General features: G+C 39.8%; 1 protein-coding gene across 1 annotated transcript in view; it reads left to right on the forward strand.

Annotated features, from left to right (window-relative positions):
* Positions 1-9,059: 9,059 nt before the first annotated feature.
* LOC115160834 (contactin-associated protein-like 5) overlaps positions 9,060-19,793 on the forward strand; it is a 74,595-nt gene continuing 63,861 nt past the window's right edge. The window contains exons 1-2 of the mRNA XM_029711306.1: positions 9,060-9,225; positions 18,265-18,375. Coding sequence (XP_029567166.1) covers positions 9,141-9,225; positions 18,265-18,375 — 196 coding nt within the window. The 5' untranslated portion in view covers positions 9,060-9,140. The remainder of the gene's footprint in view (positions 9,226-18,264; positions 18,376-19,793) is intronic.

A 19,793-nucleotide genomic window follows, 5' to 3' on the forward strand; every position in this document is an offset into this window, starting at 1 on the left:
TGGATCACTAGTCACTTTAATAATGGCACTTTAATAATGTTTACATATCTTGCATTACTCATCTCACATGGTATTTTACACCATCTATTGCATCTTGCCTATGCCGCTCTGTCATTGCTCATACATACATTTATATTTATTCTTATTCCATTCCTTTACTTAGATTTGTGTGTATCAGGTAGTTCGAGTGGCATTGTTAGATTACATGTTAGATATTGCTGCATTGTCGGAACTACAAACACAAGCATTTCGCTACACTCGCAATAACATCTGCTAACCATGTGTATGTGACCAATACAATTTTATTTCATTTGATTTTAATTGACAGCCAGTGTGTAAAATAATACCCATTACGAAACATGCAAAGAAGGATATTACATTTTCTACCTTTATGTACCTATTCATAATTATATATTTCTGTATAGTACATAATGATACAAAAAATATACAGTATGGCACAAGGAAATCAAGAGAGGGTGGTCTACAGAGATACTGTATGTGGGATGGGCTGAGAGTAGCTAAGGGGTGGGATTAAAAGCTCATGATCTGTAGTGGCTGGGGCCAAGAGAACCATGTATCACGTATGCCGCATATGTCTGAAGGCCATGTTGTGTGTGGTGTGTATATAGAATTGTGGTATGTACAGTATGTGAAATGTATGTAGCAAAATATCTGTAAAAACAAGAGGATGTAGGAAAATAAATAATACATGTTTTATTGTTTTATATATGTGAAGAAATTATATATATACACTGTGTATACAGTATACTGTGTATATAAAATATACATCTGCACTGTGTTTTGTAACATTTTCTGTGGAAATTGTTACAAGTAGTACTTAGAACTGTATGGTTTAACTTTGCAATCAATGGTTTTTGTTCGGGATACTTTTAAAGTGAAAAATCTGAGTCTCAGCATCCTTCTGTTACAGTGAAATTGCCCATATCCGTGCTCCTCTTTTGTATTACCTAGAGAAGGAGGGCAGATTTATCATCCAATCATGGCTACATTAGCCTTTTCAAATTAGCTCTAGTCTTCTTCCTCTGATGAAGTACAGCATGAATGTTACAATGGGAGGAAGCTTCAATAACATTTACATTAGCCAAACTTTTGTATAGCACGTTCAATCTCAAGAACGAATGGAGTACAATATATATTTCACAAGAGATAGGGTACAACCATTTTACACACTAAGATGCAACACAGTGAAACACAATCACAGATGCAATTGTCGGAGCCATGTTTGCCTACGTATATGTGGTTGTTGCATTGAGTAGTGTATAGTTTGTCTGTCTTAGTATATTCATTCCATTTGGGTCATGGGTCACATGTACACTATATAGGCACACTACCATTCAGAAACATCTTCAAACTTTATTACATTGTAATCTGTTGGAGGAAAACGATTCCATTCGATGTCCATGAACTAATCCAATCTCCTCAAGAGGTAAATTCTTACTTTAGTAGTGGCTAACCTGGTCATTAGTTACTGAGAGCCAGCACAGGGGGATTGCAAATGTTCATAAACGCATGCCAAACATAATTTTCTGCTTTTCAGACGTGGATCTTTGGGTGATTTGCCCATTTATTAGAAGAATAAATGCGAAACTGACGATCTCGTACAGCGCTGATTAGTACTCCCTTTACAGAACAGAGCAAACTGGCTCTAACCAGAATAGAAAGAGGATTGGGAGGCCCCGATGCACAAATGAGGAAGAGAACAAGTACATTAGTGTCTAGTTTGAGAAACAGATGCCTCACAAGTCCTCAACTGGCAGCTTCATTAAATAGTAGCCGCAAAACACCAGTCTCAACGTCAACAGTGAAGAGGCGACTCCGGGATGCTGACCTTCTAGGCAGAGTTCCTCTGTCCAGGGTCTGTGTTCTTTTGCCCATCTTAATCTATTATTTTTACTGACCAGTCTGAGATATGATTTTTACTTTGCAACTCTGCCTACAAGGCCAGCATCCCAGAGTGGCCTTTTCACTGTTGACGTTAAGACTGGTGAAGGTATCACGTTCATCTGTACAAACAATAGTACGCAAGTATAAACACCATGTGACCACGCAGCCGTCATACTGCTCAGGAAGGAGACGCGTTCTGTGTCCTAGAGATGAATGTACACTGGTGTGAAAAGTGCAAATCAATCCCAGAACAACAGCAAAGGACCTTGTCAAGATGCTGGAGGAAACAGGTACAAAGTATCTATCTCGGCATAACCTGAAAGGTCGCTCATCTAGGAAGAAGCCACTGCTCCAAAACCACCATAAAAAAGCCAGACTACGGTTTGCAACTGCACATGGGGACAAAGAGTGTACTTTTTGGAGAAATGTCCTCTGGTCTGATGAAACAAAAATAGAACTGTTTGGCCATAATGACCATCATTATGTTTGTAGGAAAAAGGGGGAGGCTTGCAAGCCGAAGAACACCATCCCAACAGTGAAGCACGGGGGTGGCAGCATCATGTTGTGGGTGTGCTTTGCTGCAGGAGGGACTGGTGCCCTCCACAAAATAGATGACGTCATGAGAGAGGAAAATATGTGGATATATTGAAGCAACATCTCAAGATATCAGTCAGGAAGTTTAAGCTTGGTTGCAAATGAGTCTTCTAAATGGACAATGACCCCAGGAATACTTCCAAAGTGGTGGCAAAATAGTCAAAGTCAAGGTATTGGAGTGGCCATCACAAAGCCCTGACCTCAATCCTACAGCAAATTTGTGGGCAGAACTGAAAAAGCGTGTGCGAGCAAGGAGGCCTACAAACCTGACGCCGTTACACCAGCTCTGTCTGGAGGAACGGGCCAAAATTCACCCAACTTATTGTGCGAAGCTTGTGGAATGCTACCCGAAACGTTTGACCCAAGTTAAACAATTTAAAGGCAATGCTACCAAATACTAATTGTGTGAATGTAAACTTCTGACCCACTGGGAATGTGATGAAAGAAATATAAGCTGAAATAAATCATTCTCGCTACTATTATTCTGACATTTCACATTCTTAAAATAAAGTGATGAGCCTAACTGACCTAAGACAGGGAATTCTTACTAGGATTAAATGTCAGGAATTGCGAAAAACTGAGTTTAAATGTATTTGGCTAAGATTTATGTAAACTTCCAACTGTGTACGTGTGTGTGTGTGTGTGTATATATATATATATATATATATATATATATATATATAGTGGCAGACCAGGGGGTTGGGTCAAAACGTTTACACAGATCAGACACTAGAGGTCGACCGATTATGATTTTTCAATGCCGATACCGATTATTGGAGGACCAAAAAAAGCAGATTTTTTATTTATTTATTTGTAATAATGACAATTACAACAATACTGAATGAACACTTATTTTAACTTAATATAATATATCAATAAAATCAATTTAGCCTCAAATAAATAATGCAACATGTTCAATTTGGTTTAAATAATGCAAAAACAGTGTTGGAGAAGAAAGTAAAAGTGCAATATGTGCCATGTAAGAAAGCTAACGTTTAAGTTCCTTGCTCAGAACATGAGAACATATGAAAGCTGGTGGTTCCTTTTAACATGAGTCTTCAATATTTCCAGGTAAGAAGTTTTAGGTTGTAGTTATTATAGGACTATTTCTCTCTATACGTATTGTATTTCATATACCTTTGACTATTGGATGTTCTTATAAGCACTTTAGTATTGCCAGTGTAACAGTATAGCTTCCGTCCCTCTCCTCGCTCCTACCTGGGCTCGAACCAGGAACACATCGACAACAGCCACCCTCGAAGCAGCGTTACCCATGCAGAGCAAGGGGAACAACTACTCCAAGTCTCAGAGCGAGTGACGTTTGAAATGTTATTTGCGCGCATCCGCTAACTAGCTAGCCATTTCACATCGGTTACACCAGCCTAATCTTGGGAGTTGATAGGCTTGAAGTCATAAACAGCGCAATGCTTAAAGCACAGCGAGGAGCTGCTGGCAAAACGCACGAAAGTGCTGTTTGAATGAATGCTTACGAGCCTGCTGCTGCCTACCACCGCTCAGGCAGACTGCTCTATCAAATCATAGACTTAATTATAACATAATAACACACAGAAATACGAGCCTTTGGTCATTAATATGGTCGAATCCGGAAACTATCATCTCAAAAACAAAACGTTTTTCCTTTCAGTGAAATATGGAACTGCTCCGTATTTTATCTAACGGGTGGCATCCCTAAGTCTAAATATTCCTGTTACATTGCACAACCTTCAATGTTATGTCATAATTACGCAAAATTCTGGCAAATTAGTTCGCAACGAGCCAGGCGGCCCAAACTGTTGCATATACCCTGACTCTGCGTGCAATGAACGCAAGAGAAGTGACACAATTTCACCTGGTTAATATTGCCTGCTAACCTGGATTTCTTTTAGCTAAATATGCAGGTATAAAAATATATACTAATGTGTATTGATTTTAAGAAAGGCATTGATGTTTATGGTTAGGTACAGTCGTGCAACGATTGTGCATTTTTCACAAATGCGCTTTTGTTAAATCATCCCCCGTTTGACGAAGTTGGCTGTCTTTGTTAGGAAGAAATAGTCTTCACAGTTCACAACGAGCCCGGCGGCCCAAACTGCTGCATATACCCTGACTCTGTTTGCAAGAGAAATTACACATTTTCCCTAGTTAAAAGAAATTAATGTTAGCAGGCAATATTAACTAAATATGCAGGTTTAAAAATATATACTTGTGTATTGATTTTAAGAAAGGCATTGATGTTTATGGTTGGAGCAACGTGTACCTAAGTGATTATATGCAATGCAGGACAGGCTAGATAAACTAGTAATATCATCAACCATGTGTAGTTAACTAGTGATTATGATTGATTGATTGTTTTTTATAAGATAAGTTTAATGCTAGCTAGCAACTTACCTTGGCTTCTTACTGCATTCACATAACAGACAGACTTGGACTAGTTAACCGTAAGGTTGCAAGATTGAATCCCCGAGCTGACAAGTTAAAAATCTGTCGTTCTGCCCCTGAACAAGGCGGTTAACCCACCGTTCCTAGGCCGTCATTGAAAATAAGAATGTGTTCTTAACTGACTTGCCTAGTTAAATAAAGGTCTTAAAAATATATATAATAATAATAATAAAAAATAAAAAAATACATGTATTTTTTAAATCGACGTCCAAAAATACCGATTTCCGATTGTTATGAAAACTTGAAATCGGCCCTAATTAATCGGCCATTCCGATTAATCGGTCGACCTCTATCAGACACGGACAGAGTAGGATTAGCTCAGTTTCAAAGGTGTTTATTAAAATAATAGTCCAAAAGAAAATAATAGGTCTCCCCCAAGAGACCATCTCCGGGATACCGTCTTCTGGGCTCCGGGTCTTGCTGTAACCTGTGGGGATCAAAAACTGAACTCCCTCATGTTACCTCTGGTACCGTCCCCAACTATACGGGAGTCCTTTCCTCTCCCATTCTCTCTCCGGTGTGCTGCCTTTCTGGCAGCTTTATGGGACTTGTACAGCTGGTGAGCAATCAGCCCTTGATTACTCACCAATCCCCAATCAGCCCCAATTAGTCCTGCCGGATAGCCCGTCAAGACCTGGCACGTCCAGCAGATGGAGCCATCGCCTCGTGATGTATTCTCCGTCTGTCACCAGGCCTCGACGAGTCTCCCCCTGGTGGCTGACCTGCTGTACGCCACTATATATATATATATATATATATATTTGATTTTATGCATGCTTTTTTCTTCACATTTTCAAACAGTCCATTTATATTTTCCGACAGGGCAATACATTTGTTTTTTTTCTTGCCTGAGTAGCCTCGTTTCACTGGCAAAAATAAAATTAAACATCTAGTGTTCAGCGAAATAACAACACAATGTCAAATACAGGTAGTCAAGTCAAATAATTAACATCCAATCACATTAACCATTACTCTCTTGCGGGAATTCCACTAACAGTCCGTATGTAGCCAAATGTAGCTGCTGCTCATGTTGGTATCTGTACATGGCGCAAAAACCATGACAGGGAGACATAGTGGATTGGTAACACGCGTGCAAGCACTCCTGGTGCTATTTGGGTACACTGCAGCATCCACCGAGAGGCTCTTGCTGCCAAGGGAATGCCTGACAGCTTGAAAGACGTTTTGGACACTCCCGTGAAAATGGTTCACTTTGTTAAGCAAGGTCCCTGAACTCTCTTGTATTTTCTGCACTATGCATTGATATTGTCAGCGAGCATGTAACGCTTTTACAACATACAGAAGTGTGCTGGTTATCAAGGGGCAAAGTATTGAAAAGTTTTTTTGTATTGAGAGACGAGTTTAAAGTTTTCTTTACTGACCATAATTTGCACTTGTCTGACTGCTTGCATGATGACAAGTTTCTCTCAAGACTGAACTATCTGGGTGATGTTTTTTCTCACCTGAATGATCTGAATCTAGGATTACAGGGACTCTCCGCAACTATATTCAATGTGGGGGACAGAATTGAGGCTATAATTAAGAAGTTGGAGCTCTTCTCTGTCTGCATTAACAGGGACAACACACAAGTCTTTCCATTATTGTAAGATTTTTTTGTGTGCAAATGAACTCAAGCTTACGGACAATGTCAGAAGTGATATAGCGAAGCACCTGAGTGAGTTGGGTGGGCAATTCTGCAGGTACTTTCCCAAAACAGATGACACAATCAACTGGATTCATTATCCCTTTCATGCCTCGCCTCCAGTCCACTTACGGACATCTGAACAAGAGAGCCTGATCGAAATTGCAACAAGCGTTTCTGTGAAAATTGAATTTAATCAGAAGCCACTGCCAGATTTCTGGATTGTGGTGCGCTCAGAGTATCCTGCCTTGGCAAATCGTGATGTTAACTTCTTGTGGGACACTACCGTCCCATTTCGACAATTTCGGGTGAAATTACAGAGCGCCAAATTCAAATTCAATTACTATAAATATTAAACTTTCATGAAATCACAAGTGCAATACATCAAAATAAAGCTTAACTTGTTGTTAATCCAGCCGCCATGTCAGATTTCAAAAAGGCTTTACGGCGAAAGTAAACCATGCGATTATCTGAGGACAGCGCCCAGCACACAAATGCATAACAAATAATTTTCAACCAGGGAGTTGCGACACGAAAGTCAGAAATAGTGATATAATATATGCCTTACCTTTGAAGATCTTCTTCTGTTGGCACTCCAAAAGGTCCCAGTTACATTAAAAATGATTATTTTGTTCGATAATGTCCTTCTTTATATCCATAATAACTCAGTTTAGCTGGCGCGCTTCAGTCAATAATCCACTCGGTTTCCCTCCTTCAAAATGCATACAAAATGAATCCCAAACGTTACCAATAAACTTATCCAAACAAGTCAATCAACGTTTATAATCAAACGATAGGTACCCTAATACGCAAATAAACGATCAAATTTAAGACGGAGAATCGTTATTGTCTTTACCGGAGAAAAATACCAAAGAACGCACTCTTATTCACGAGCTTGGAAACACTACAGCCAAAATGGGAGCCACCTAGAAAAACTACAATTTCTGGCTTATTTTTCCAAAAACCAGCCTGAAACTATTTCTAACGACTGTTGACATCTAGTGGAAGCCATAGGAACTGCAATCGGGCATGATTTCGCCCTATTATACAAGTGCCAGCCATTGAAATCAGTGGTAGGATGAATATTTTGGGGGGGAGGGTTTGTCCTCTGGGTTTTTCCTGCCATTTCAGTTCTGTTATACTCACAGACATTATCTTAACAGTTTTAGAAACTTTAGAGAGTTTTCTTTCTTCAAATCTACCAATTATATGCATATCCTAGCTTCTGGGTCTGAGTAGCAGGCAGTTTACTTTGGGCACGCTTTTCATCCGGACGTCAAAATACCGCCCCCTATCCCAAAGAAGTTTAGACACTGATGCCCTCACTAGCATGAAAACTAAATACAGGCACAGACTGTGTGTGGAAAAGGATTTAAGACTGAGACTCTCTCCAATACAACCCAACATTGCAGAGTTATGTGCATCCTTTCAAGCACGCCCTTCTCATTAACCTGTGGTGAGTTATTCACAATTTTTAATGAACAAATAAGGTTTTATATTTAAGATAGTTAAATAAAGAGCAACATTATTGATTATTATTATATTATTATATGTGCCCTGGTCCTATAAGAGCTCTTTGTCACTTCCCACGAGCCGGGTTGGGACAAAAACTCACACTCATTCTTATGTTAAATAAATGTATTGTGTGGCAGGCTTACAATGATGACAAAAAACAACATCTGAGAGTGTGCTAACCCTAGTGCTAGACGGGGTACACAGCTGGAGGTTGAATGTTTGAAGGGGTACGGGACTATAACACGTTTGGAAATCACTGGACTAAATAATAACCCATGCCTGAAAACAGTGACCATCCACTGGCAGTGATGAAAGACCTGAGCTTATGAATGGGAAAGCTGGAAATAGCAGAAATACATTATGTTACCATGGTCTGTATCATGGTCTGTAATCAGAGCATCTAGGATGTTTAACATACAGCCTATCCGCTACCTGGAGGAGAGAGAATTATCCATAAAACTTAACTTCCTCCTAAATTCCTTAATGTAATTTCATCATCTTATCTTACCATATCTTACACAGATATATTTTAAACGAATTGCATCAAAAACAATATTTTTTCCCCTCATGGCCTCTTACATACATTTTAATGTTGACATACTCTTATCCAAATGAACATTCACTCATTTTGACTCCAGAGCCTCCTCCTGCTTGACAGTTTGTAGATGTCCAGCTACTTTGGTGCTGAAATGGTCTAGAGCGCAGCAAGAGGAGCGGCAAAACTAGTTACACTACTGTACAAAATCACTCTCACACACACGCACATACTTCAAGAAAAATACTAGAACGGCCATGACTTGAAACCAACTCATGAAATACTAGAGAGATATACGTTGAGAGAGGAGAGAAAGAGAAGGAGAGAGCGCGAGAGAGAGAGATTCTACGGGCTGAGCATCTGTGAAGGACTGCTGATGGGGGGAGTGGTTTACTTTTCCACTGGGCTTCAAACACACTGCATGATTCCGTCCGCGCTAGAGACACTTGAAGGCATCGCTTTCATGAGATTTACTCTCTTCCTACAACATAAGGATATATCACAGTAGGGAGAATGGAATTGCGAAAGCTGTCTCGGTTATATATCTTCATTGTCTGTCTTTTGAGTGTCTCCAGCTCTGCGTCCGCCGCCAGTCACTGTGAGTATCAGAAGTTGCTTACCAGTACCACTGGTTTTGGAAATGAAACCGCGCGCGCTTTGTGACATGCTTTTTGCTGTAGTCTTATGACTCATATGGATGAAAACATAGATGTATGCTGAAATGCCCGAAGAAGCAAAACCCTAGATAATAACGTTATAGCTATGTTTCTTTTTACAAGTAAATGTATAGGTGTAGGGCCGTGTGTTGCAAATATAACGTGATACATTGGATTCCTTTGTCAATTGTCTTTCTAGTGTAGCTTAAGATGACACTTTTTTGATTTGGCTATTGAAATATCAGTAAATTATATTCTATAACCTATTATTGCAGCATAATTAGCAGTAACATAATTTGGTGGAAATTATATTCACCCCTATTGTCATTCACAGCATCGTTGGCATTTGTTTCTCTCTCTGATATGTCGTATTAAATTAACATTCAATTGTCTTTGATTTGTTGTGCCAGCATCTGTTTAGTCCAGTTGTTTTGATGTTGTCGTCGCTAGTGGTCGTCCTTCCTCACCTGAGTTTTTAGGTGGAGGATAAGTGTTGTATTGTGCAAAATCGGTAACGATTTGTTATAACTCCATATCAAACATGTTCAACAACTATATCATTGATTCGTGCATCATTCATTAAGTTATTGAAGGAAATTAACTTAAAATACTAATTGTTATCCAAAACAGAATTGATGGGTGGCTTTGAGACCTGGTACCTGTGAGATAGGCATAAAAGCAGTTTATTCTAGTGATGTAACCCAGTGAATTTAGCTAAACTGACAGCTAGATTATTCATTTATGACCTTCTTGTGGTCACTCAAATGTATCCAGTGATCAGAATTGACATGCTGCTCAGAGATGAAATGGCTAGATTCTCCTAGAGGACAAGCAAATGGTCGTTCTCATATTTACCTTTGAGAAACAAAAGGAGAAGCCAGATATCCATCATGGGTGGTTTGTGTGGCCCCTGTGTCAGGTGACAGAGATAATGGCAGCCACATCCTCCCAGAGGAGCATGTCCTCATGCTTCTAGGTCTGGTGTCCTATGAAGGCTACCGGATCCGTCTCTTGCAAACATTCATAATTGATACTGAACATCTACTAAATAACCTATTTCATCCAATGATTTCCAGCATATGCTGCTGGGCCCGTGTGCCTGTAATCTTAGTGCTATTCAAATGGTTCACAGTGAAGTTCAGCAGGTGGTTGGACTTGCTTTATCATTTGCCTTATCTTATTTGTATAAAGGCCAAAGTGTGGTGCTTGAAAAGGAAAGTTTCCTGCTGGGAGTGAAATTATGATTTTGAATGTTGCCTTTGGATGAAAACAGAGGGGGCTTTCATTACCAGAGCTGTCTCTTGATATCACTCACTTCACCATGCCTCTGTGGGTGGAATATTGCTCCAGGTTTACAGTAATACTATCACAGCTACTATAGCCCACAATATTATGCACATACTTATATTACTAACAGTGTAAACAGTCACACGGACAACACCATACTATGTTTTATTTGCTTGGATTTTCCGTTCGGTTTCTGATTGTATTATCTTTTTGAGCAGACCTTTCAGAGTAAATTATATCCCATCACAGAGGCACTTACTGAAGTACATTTGGTAAAGTACTGTACCATCCCACAATGCAGCAAAGATGACAGCATTATATTGACTATGCATGCATGTGTAAAAGCAGTCCTGAGTCCACACCATATTCTACTTGCTGATTAATGCAAAGCAGGCACTCACTCAGTCTCTAGAATGAAAGGAACTCCTACTGTTGTAGAGATTCATAAAAGGGTGATGCATTCATCAAGAGATAAATGAGGCATAACACAGCAGTAGGGCGCTCCCACTTCCTCCAATGTGTAGACTGAATTCTCCAGTATTTGTATAACATTTTTTTTTTTTTATGTAAACCTTTATTTAACTAGTCAAGTCAGTATGGAGAAAGAGCTCAGCTAGCTAGAGCCTGGGAGATCCAAACCGCCATAGGCAATGAGTGTTCAAAAGTACATCACATGAATGGGTCGATGTACAGTGCACACTGTATGTAAGAACATGGAAAGGCCATGGGACACAGTAGAAGTAAAATTAGATGTTAGTCACTACACATAATTATCCAATTAAATGTTTTCCCTTCTTGATAATGGTTCTGGATTTCCTTAGCATAACTGACTTCACGTAATGGTCCAATTATGGTCATTTATTAGACAGTATAGTGCTGTCATTACTGTTGCTGGTAGTGGATCAGAGATGGACAGCACACGTGCAGTTAAATATGGAAAGATAGACCAATATTATCTCCCCAGTGGTATGGTGGATGGCATACAGCAAAACAGATTGACATTCAACAAAATATCCAAATGAAAGGGCACCCACTGATAAAGACAGCAGCATTTTATGAGCTACTCTGGTGATAGGGTTATTGAATGTGTGACTTGGGGCTGGTACACTCCTAAAGGCAACGGTACTCTCATCCATGTTCTGCTTTGTTCATTGTGTGGACCGACACACACAGCCAAGAATCACATAGACAATAAGAAGTCTATGAATCAGGTTGATTACAATAGATTTTCTTTTCAATACGCCTTTTTCATAGAGATTCCTACATGTTTCCCAGAAGTTAGAGTTCAATTACAACATGGTTAATTAAGTGAAACATGTTTCTCTGTCTTTTGTTCTATTTAGAGTGTGCATAGCTGGATGTGGATAGCCGGATGTGGATGGATGGGGCTGTTTTGCACTTCCTTTCATGTGTGACTTCGAGGAGCGTGTTGTTCATTTGAAATGCCAAGAAAAAAGACTGTGGTTCTTTCTAGGTGTTGGCCATTAGAATGCAGTTCTTGGCAACCTCCGGCTTGTGCTATAGACAGGGGTTACGTTTGGTACAGGAGTCAACAGATAACTCACCCTTGAATGTAGCCTAATGTATTCAGAGATAGTATGGTCGAGGAGCATGCCTTGTTAAGCTAATGAATAAAGAAAGGGGTATGGCAGTATTAAACCAATGATATACTGTATGTTGGAATATCTCCCTAGTTGTTGCTATGGTACACCCCATTATGTAAAATTATCTTTGTACGGTGTTTGTTTTTTGCTCCCCTACCATACACGTGTGCTTGTTCATGTGATAGTCCCACGGGCACACCTAATATACTGTATGTGCTGAATACTGTAGGGAGAATGAAGCCTATTTTATCACTGTAAATGTATTTAACCTTCATTTTGACAAGGAGTCAATGCTGAGACCAAGGTCTCTTTTCCGGATGAGCCCTGTATAGCACCACAATACACTTCAAAATGCACATTCATATACACAATAAAATACATGTTATTATACACAACAATACACCAAAAAACAGAAGCATTTCTCAGTAAAAAGGTCCCCTAACAACTGTCGTAAATACACTAGAGGCACCAATTCCTCCAATTTAAAGTGTATTGTAGATCATTCCACACGTAAGGTCCAAGGAAATTATAGGCTAATTTACCTAACTCTCGAGACACCAAGGAGTCTCCAGAGTTAACCAACCTTGTGAACGGGTTTGATAACATGTCATTTTAAGTCTTAACAGTGATGTTAAGTAAGTTGGAAGTTTGAGGAGCAGGGCTTTGTAAACAAAAAGAGCGTAATGATGTGCTCTTCAGTCAACCTTTTGGTAAAGAATACAGTAATGACTAATAAAACTGTCTCCTGTGATAAAATGAAGGGCCCTATAAAAAACGTAATCCAAGGGTTTGAGAGTAGAGGCACTATGATAAATAGTATCACCATAATAAAGAACAGGTAGAAGGGTTGACTGCCCAACCTGCTTCCTGTTGACTGGAGAGAGACAAGATCTATTTAAATAAAAAATTCAATTCTTAACAAGCTCAGTCATGTTTTTTTTTAAACGATAAATCATTGTCTGTCAAAATACCAAGGTATTTTCATCTTGAATGCATCTCCAAAGTTTTTTTGCAGCCTGTGTTTTCACCTAAAATCATGTGAGCAGGATGTGCCACAATTGTATTATCTTAGGGTTGTTTATGATACATATATTTGGTCTGGACAGAGGACCCTCCAGGACCCTCCAAAAAACGAACAATATATGATATAAGGCTATTTAGAGCAATCATTTATTGCCCCCCCGGGAGGGGAAAAATCTATCTGATGAATGTGGCGCCAGTGGAGGCCTTTGCATTTCCAATCCTATCGCTCTCACACTGATGGTACACCATTCCCGATCTATAGAGTGCAATGAATATGCTACAAATAGCTGTATAGTCCGTAAGTGCCATCTTCTGTTTATTTCTGGTGTTACTGGCAAAGGATTGCTAAGGATTACAAGTGACCACTTACTATTGACCGTGCCGATAAGAGAACACTGGTGCTATGCAGGGCTTTGACTGCAAAGTAGACCGAGCAGACAGGAAGCCCGGTTTAAACTTGGGAATACCGCCAGACATTTTCTGTCAGTAGCTATTACTCTGTAACTCCTCATTTCTGTGAGAAGGAATCTCATACACACAGTTTTCAATTGATGATCCAGGGCTTGATGATACAGGTGGATCGTGCAAACGTTTTGAGCAGGACTCATGATTGAGACAGACAGGTAGCTATTGCAGCATAGCTTCCGTAACAAAATGACCAAATTAGGACAACTGGGTTTGGGAATTGATGTTCTGAAAGCCAACAGTCAAACATTTATCTAATCTGAAACCTGCTGTCTTTATTTTGACCATCTTTGGACAGCTTTTAAATGTATTTCTCCAGAAAGTATTGTATGAGTTATTTCCCAGTTCTAAGGAAGGTGAGCCTTCAACACTTAATCTGCATGTATTTAAATGTAAGCGGTCTTGGTGACATTTCCACAGGCAGGAGAGAGGATGGCCGTATCAGGCCCACCATCTGGGGCTGCTTGGATATGGAAGCCAAGCTGTCATTTTTGTCCAATGGGAGTCTCTCTTTTCCAATCTAGTATTCACCAGGGGCTAATGAGCCAGTAACCTCTGGTTTCTTTGCATAGTGACACACAGTGTTGGCTAATGGTGAGTTCAGTGTGGGGTAGTGTATCACACAGAGGTGACACAACCAGAAAGACTAATCAGAAAGGGATATGTATCAAAAGAGCAGCTACACTGCCATCTCTGCCAACTTGATAATGATATGAAAAATGAACAGAGTGGTTGACAATGCTTCACAGTATGTGTTACTTCTCCTTTGTGCATTGATTGAGAATTCTCACCAGCAGTGTAAAATCTCTTGAATTTATGAAGTGTGTGATAGTCACGTGATCGCTCGGTCTGTAAGTAAACCTAAACATATCAGCCTTCAGATCAGTTATCAACACTTTCTCTCTAAACTATGTTTTGCTGCTCACTCTATCAGACACATTATTGGAAATTAAGTGCTACAGTAGAGTGCTATGTTTCTCAATCACATGTATTGACCGGCACTTCCTCAAATTCAGCCTGCGTCTGTAGCTAATTGTCAACCGATACCTCAGCCATAGTCAATGTTTCTGCCTGAACAGAGATGAGATGGGACCAGTCTATAAATACATGTGAGGTATCGTATTCTGCTTTATCGATACTACCCGGAGGTATACATCCATTCTTTACTGGATCATGTCATTGTTCCTCTGGATCCTTTTGGATTGATGCATCATGGGTAGACAGGGGGGTAGACGGTGCCTGCTGTGCCTAGCACACAGGAAGCTCATTTGAGCATCTTTGTCTTCTTCAAGTCTCTCCATATAGTTCCATAGAGATAATAATGGATTTAGGATTTAAGGATCTTATTTGGATAGCCATTAGCTGTTGCAAAAGCAGTTTATTTCTTCCGTTTAGTCTCAGAATTTAAACAGCTCCACAACTTCTGCTCTGACCATGCTGCTAGTCATCGGCAGGTGCGCTGGGGCCTGAAACGGAGCTAAAAATATTCCAGCCGCATACGCTACAAAAGGCAGTTTGTTGGCGTAATTGAGCTTGATTTCTTTGTGGAGCGCTGTTTGTTTAGCACAAAGACTAGGAGAGGATGCTGGCTAATGAGCAGTGTGAGGGATGGAAGTCAACTCAGGGGCCTTTGTGTTGTAAAAAGTTGTTGCACATTTTGAAGAGAGCAAGTTAGATGAAGTAGATTGGGTTTGAAAGTTGCGTTTGAGATCTACTAAAAAGCTTGAATAAATATAGTGTGAAAAGCAGAATCAAGGGCAGTATTTTGTGGATTTGAATGAGCTAAATGTGGCCATCAAGTTTGACTGGATAATGTGGTTGTTTTTCCAAAACTGACAATAAATCTCACAAATTATGTTTGGTTTTGTACTCTAATTTGCAGTCATATTGATGTTGTCAACCTCAAAATAGCCTAACTTCCTTCCACTTGAATAGTCTTCCCACTAAATTAAGTATGGGTCATTGTGTTACATGACAAAAATATGTTCTTTATGGGCCTCGAGGAAGTGTATAGGCCAAGGAGAAAAAAGAGAGCTCACAGTGTGCATCTAAATGTGTTCACAGCCATCTATCTTATCATGCATCACTGCATGATGGCACACCTTGGGGAACAGAGGGAAGTGGAAGGGAGTGCAGGTTCTTTTATTTTTTTATCCCAAACACTATCACTGATAACCCCAGCTATGTTCTACTAGCCTGGAGGTGTCAAGATGTCTCTCACTGGTGTGGATACTAAAATCACGGTGTCGCTGTACCCTGTCAGGATCTACTGTACAAGCTATGAGTTTATAGAAAGGGCTGGTTCCTGGTTCAGCTTTCTTTTCCAACTTTGTTTGTGTTTGTTTCTGTTCATCTCTGTCTGTGTGTGTGTGTGTGTGTGTGTGTGTGTGTGTCTGTGTGTGTGTGTGTGTCTGCTTATGGGAGTGAGTGTTTAAGATTTAAGCCCAAGCACTTTGCATAGCGAGTGTGCCGTGGCATGATCGCATTCATAGCTAGGATAGATTTTCAATTATCCCAAGGCAAGGAGGCACTGAGCAGAGCAGTGCAGCTTTGCAGGCAAATCATCCTCTACCCATAATTCTTCCTGATTGACAGCCCAGCTATTGGCTCGGTGCCAAATAACTAGATGGAGGCTATAAACAGAAACACTGTTCATAAAACACACATTTTATAAGTGAGCTACCGTAATTGTCTTTGTATTCAGGGGCCTCTTAGAGTTATGTCCTTGCCGGTTGCTTTACGTTATATGCTGCTGTGACATAAACATATTATTGGTGTACCCTTCCCACTGTACAAAGGTCTCATAGGTGTGTTAAGATTTGGTGTAACCATCAGATGAAATGGAGCAGGTACTTTTACAGAAGTGAAAGACTAACCTGACATTGATGAAGATGTTTGTGAGAAGGCTGTCAGGATCAAAGGTGCTTGCTTTGTTTCAAAGGGGTTGCATGATCCCCAGAGCCTGATGGATTGTGTGAGAGATAAAAAGAGATGGATAGATATAAATAGAAAGAGATAGACAGAATCATGCTTAGAGTGGTTAAGTAGTGGGCAGGGATGATTAAAACCTTTTACGACACTGGGCTAAATCAGAGTTGTAATGTATTACATGTTGAGGTTGCATCCCAATATTACACTTTATATACATCACAAAATAATGAAATATAACAAAACCATGAGACCAAGTTTATGAAATTAGGAAAAATAGGAATAACATTCCACCCATGAGGCCATTAGAGGCGATTTGGTCATTTGACTGCAGGAAATGGCTACAATGTAATATAAGGATTTTCACTAAACAGAAAACATATTTGCCACACAATGTTTAATAACATCAGGATAAAAACGTATATGTCCTTGTGAAATTATGGGATTTTTCTCAAAAGTTGGGCATCTGTGGCTATCTTGCTGCATGTATATATCTGGTGTATGGTGTCTCTAAGCTGTTTTTTTATTATATCTATATCCTTTAAAAAAAAAAAGATCCACTTGAGTCAATCTGTAAATCAACATTTAGAGACATCTGCTGGCAATTGATATAAGTGCAGTCAATTCAGGTCAGCTGAAATGTGGTGGGCTGTCCTCAACGATACTTCCAAAGTGTCGCAAACAGGCTCCTGCTGTCATTTTCAACATGAAGTTGTTGTCTACCAGATGAATGTTCATTAGTTACTGCAGATGTTTCCAGGATAAATTCAACATGGAGTGGATGGCATCCAAAACAAAATGATGTAAAGAGAGAAATCGATGAATGAGTCACTGATGGAGAGAGTACTGTGATCATTGTAATCAAGCTGTTGCCAGTTATTTTTATGTCCTGAGATTCTCTTTAGCAGCCACACAGTGATGCTCCAGAAGCCACACTGCTCAGTGGAAACAACAAAGGAGAGTTGTGGTGCAGTAGCTAGCTAAGTGAATGAGCTCCACCCCACTCACTGCTCTTATTGGGGCCCGGAAAGCAGGGCTGGATCAGTGGAAGATGAGGCCGACAAGTTCAGATCACTGACCTCTTAATCTCCTTCTGCCTGGTGGAAGTGATCTAATCTGATGGATTAGGAGGAACACTACTGACACTCGCACATGCACACACATGCACACACATGCACACACACACACACACACGCACACAAACACATAGGGCTGCCTAGGGTACTGTGGATTCTACTGTCCTCTTTTTAGGGGTCACTGCTTGAGTTAATGGACTGCTGGGGAGAGATGGGGAGAGATTTGTGGAGTGGTTAAGTGAGGCAGCCCCGCTATTTTAGCAATACTTGCGTTTAGACCCCATACCGTGCTGCGCTTGCAGACACAAACATAATTTTCCATAAAATTGCGAACAGACATCAATAAGTGATCATATATTTCACCTGGTTTCACCTGGTCAGTCTGTCATCCTAATGTTTTGTACACTCAGTGTATACAGTATATTATATACATGTTTCTATATATATATATATACATGTTTTTATTATTAATATTATTTTATTTTTTATTATGTATGTTTGACACCCCTGCTCTAGTAGATAATGATGGTGCTAAAGCTCTATATATTCTACCCAACCATGAACTTCATACAGCATACTCTCCTTTTTACTCTTACAGATATTTGTAATGGCCCACTGGTATCCATGCTACCCCCAGCTTCCTTAGAGAGCTCCTCACAGTCCTCTGTCAGTAACGCTCCACACTTTGCCAAGATCAACAGAAGAGATGGTGAGTTACAATGGAAAGTTATCTTTTTTTATTTAAAGTTTCTGAACAATGATGCTTTCTCTTTGACTGAGACTCTGGTTTAATATTCAGAACTCATCTGCTCCCATGGTGTTGAGTTCCAGCCCACAGCAGCTGAGTAATAAACATCTCTGTCGGAGCTGACCTGTTTCTTCTGCTTGATAACTGGGCGGCTTGTGGGGTCTGAATCTACTAATTGTACACAGCACCGCCATATCACACTTTTACATGAATGTTTGGATGTAGATACTGAGGTTATTATTCGCCAGTGTATTTATCATATTAGTCCAAGGGCCATCCACCAAAAATGTTTAGTTCCGTGACCCAGGAAACAAAACGGCAAAATTTCAACAACATTATATAGATAATGTTATGAATATGAACACAGTGTGGTTCAACACTTGTAAAAGTTGCACATTCATTTGTTATTGTTAACAAAAGTTATGATTTTTTGCATCAAAATCATAGCGCATCTTGGGTAATTTGCTGCTATGTTTCACCTTCTTACTTTTGTTGCATACTGGTGCACAGAACACAGATCTATTTGTGCGTTCGGTGTTTGTCCTTGCATAAGCTCAAGCAACAGGTTATCGGTCTTTGACTGATCCAGATGAACCCCGAAATGAGGAAATAGGTTTTAACCATGTTTTTCGTAGTTAATATAAGACATTTTAACAGTAGTATTTAGCCTACAAGGGCCATCATTTATTTTGTCTGCTAGCCAAACTAAAGACAGCACAATGTTTGTTAGATAACACAGCTCTCAAAACATTCACGGTACTGATAGCTACATCAGCGATGTTCTGGCATCTGAGACAAATTTATTTAGCACCTTTCAACAGCTTCTTATCTCGTATTATTTCCTCTGGTCCGGTACATACAGTATGTTGCTAACTGCAAGTATGGACAACAGAACGTGTGTAACAATTGTAACCAAGGTGTGACACTGCAACCTCATAATGTTGCTAGGGGAATTTACCCAAAATGTGCTATGATTTCAAAATCGTACCTTTGATTTATCATATTTCATTAATGTGCAACTTTTTTAAACGTTTTAACCACACAGTGTTCATATACATAAAATGATCTACGTAATGATTTTGAAACTTTGCAGTGTTGTTTCCCGGGTCACGAAATGCCTTTTCTGAAGCCTTTTTTGGTGGATGGCCCTTGGACTATATCAAGTACATTGATGCATTTCAAATAAAATAAAATGTTATTTGTCACATGCTTCATAAACAACAGGTGTACACTAACAGTGACACCACTACCTACGACAATGGATCAAATTCCAGTAGGCTACCAGAAACAACGGTGCCACAGAAGGGGCAGGCGGAGCAGCCTCCTGGTCAGGTTCTGTAGACGTGCACATCACTCACCACTTCTGAGTATACTACTTG

The sequence above is a fragment of the Salmo trutta genome, chromosome 24 (genome assembly GCF_901001165.1).
Source record: "Salmo trutta chromosome 24, fSalTru1.1, whole genome shotgun sequence".
Lineage (NCBI taxonomy): Eukaryota > Metazoa > Chordata > Actinopteri > Salmoniformes > Salmonidae > Salmo > Salmo trutta.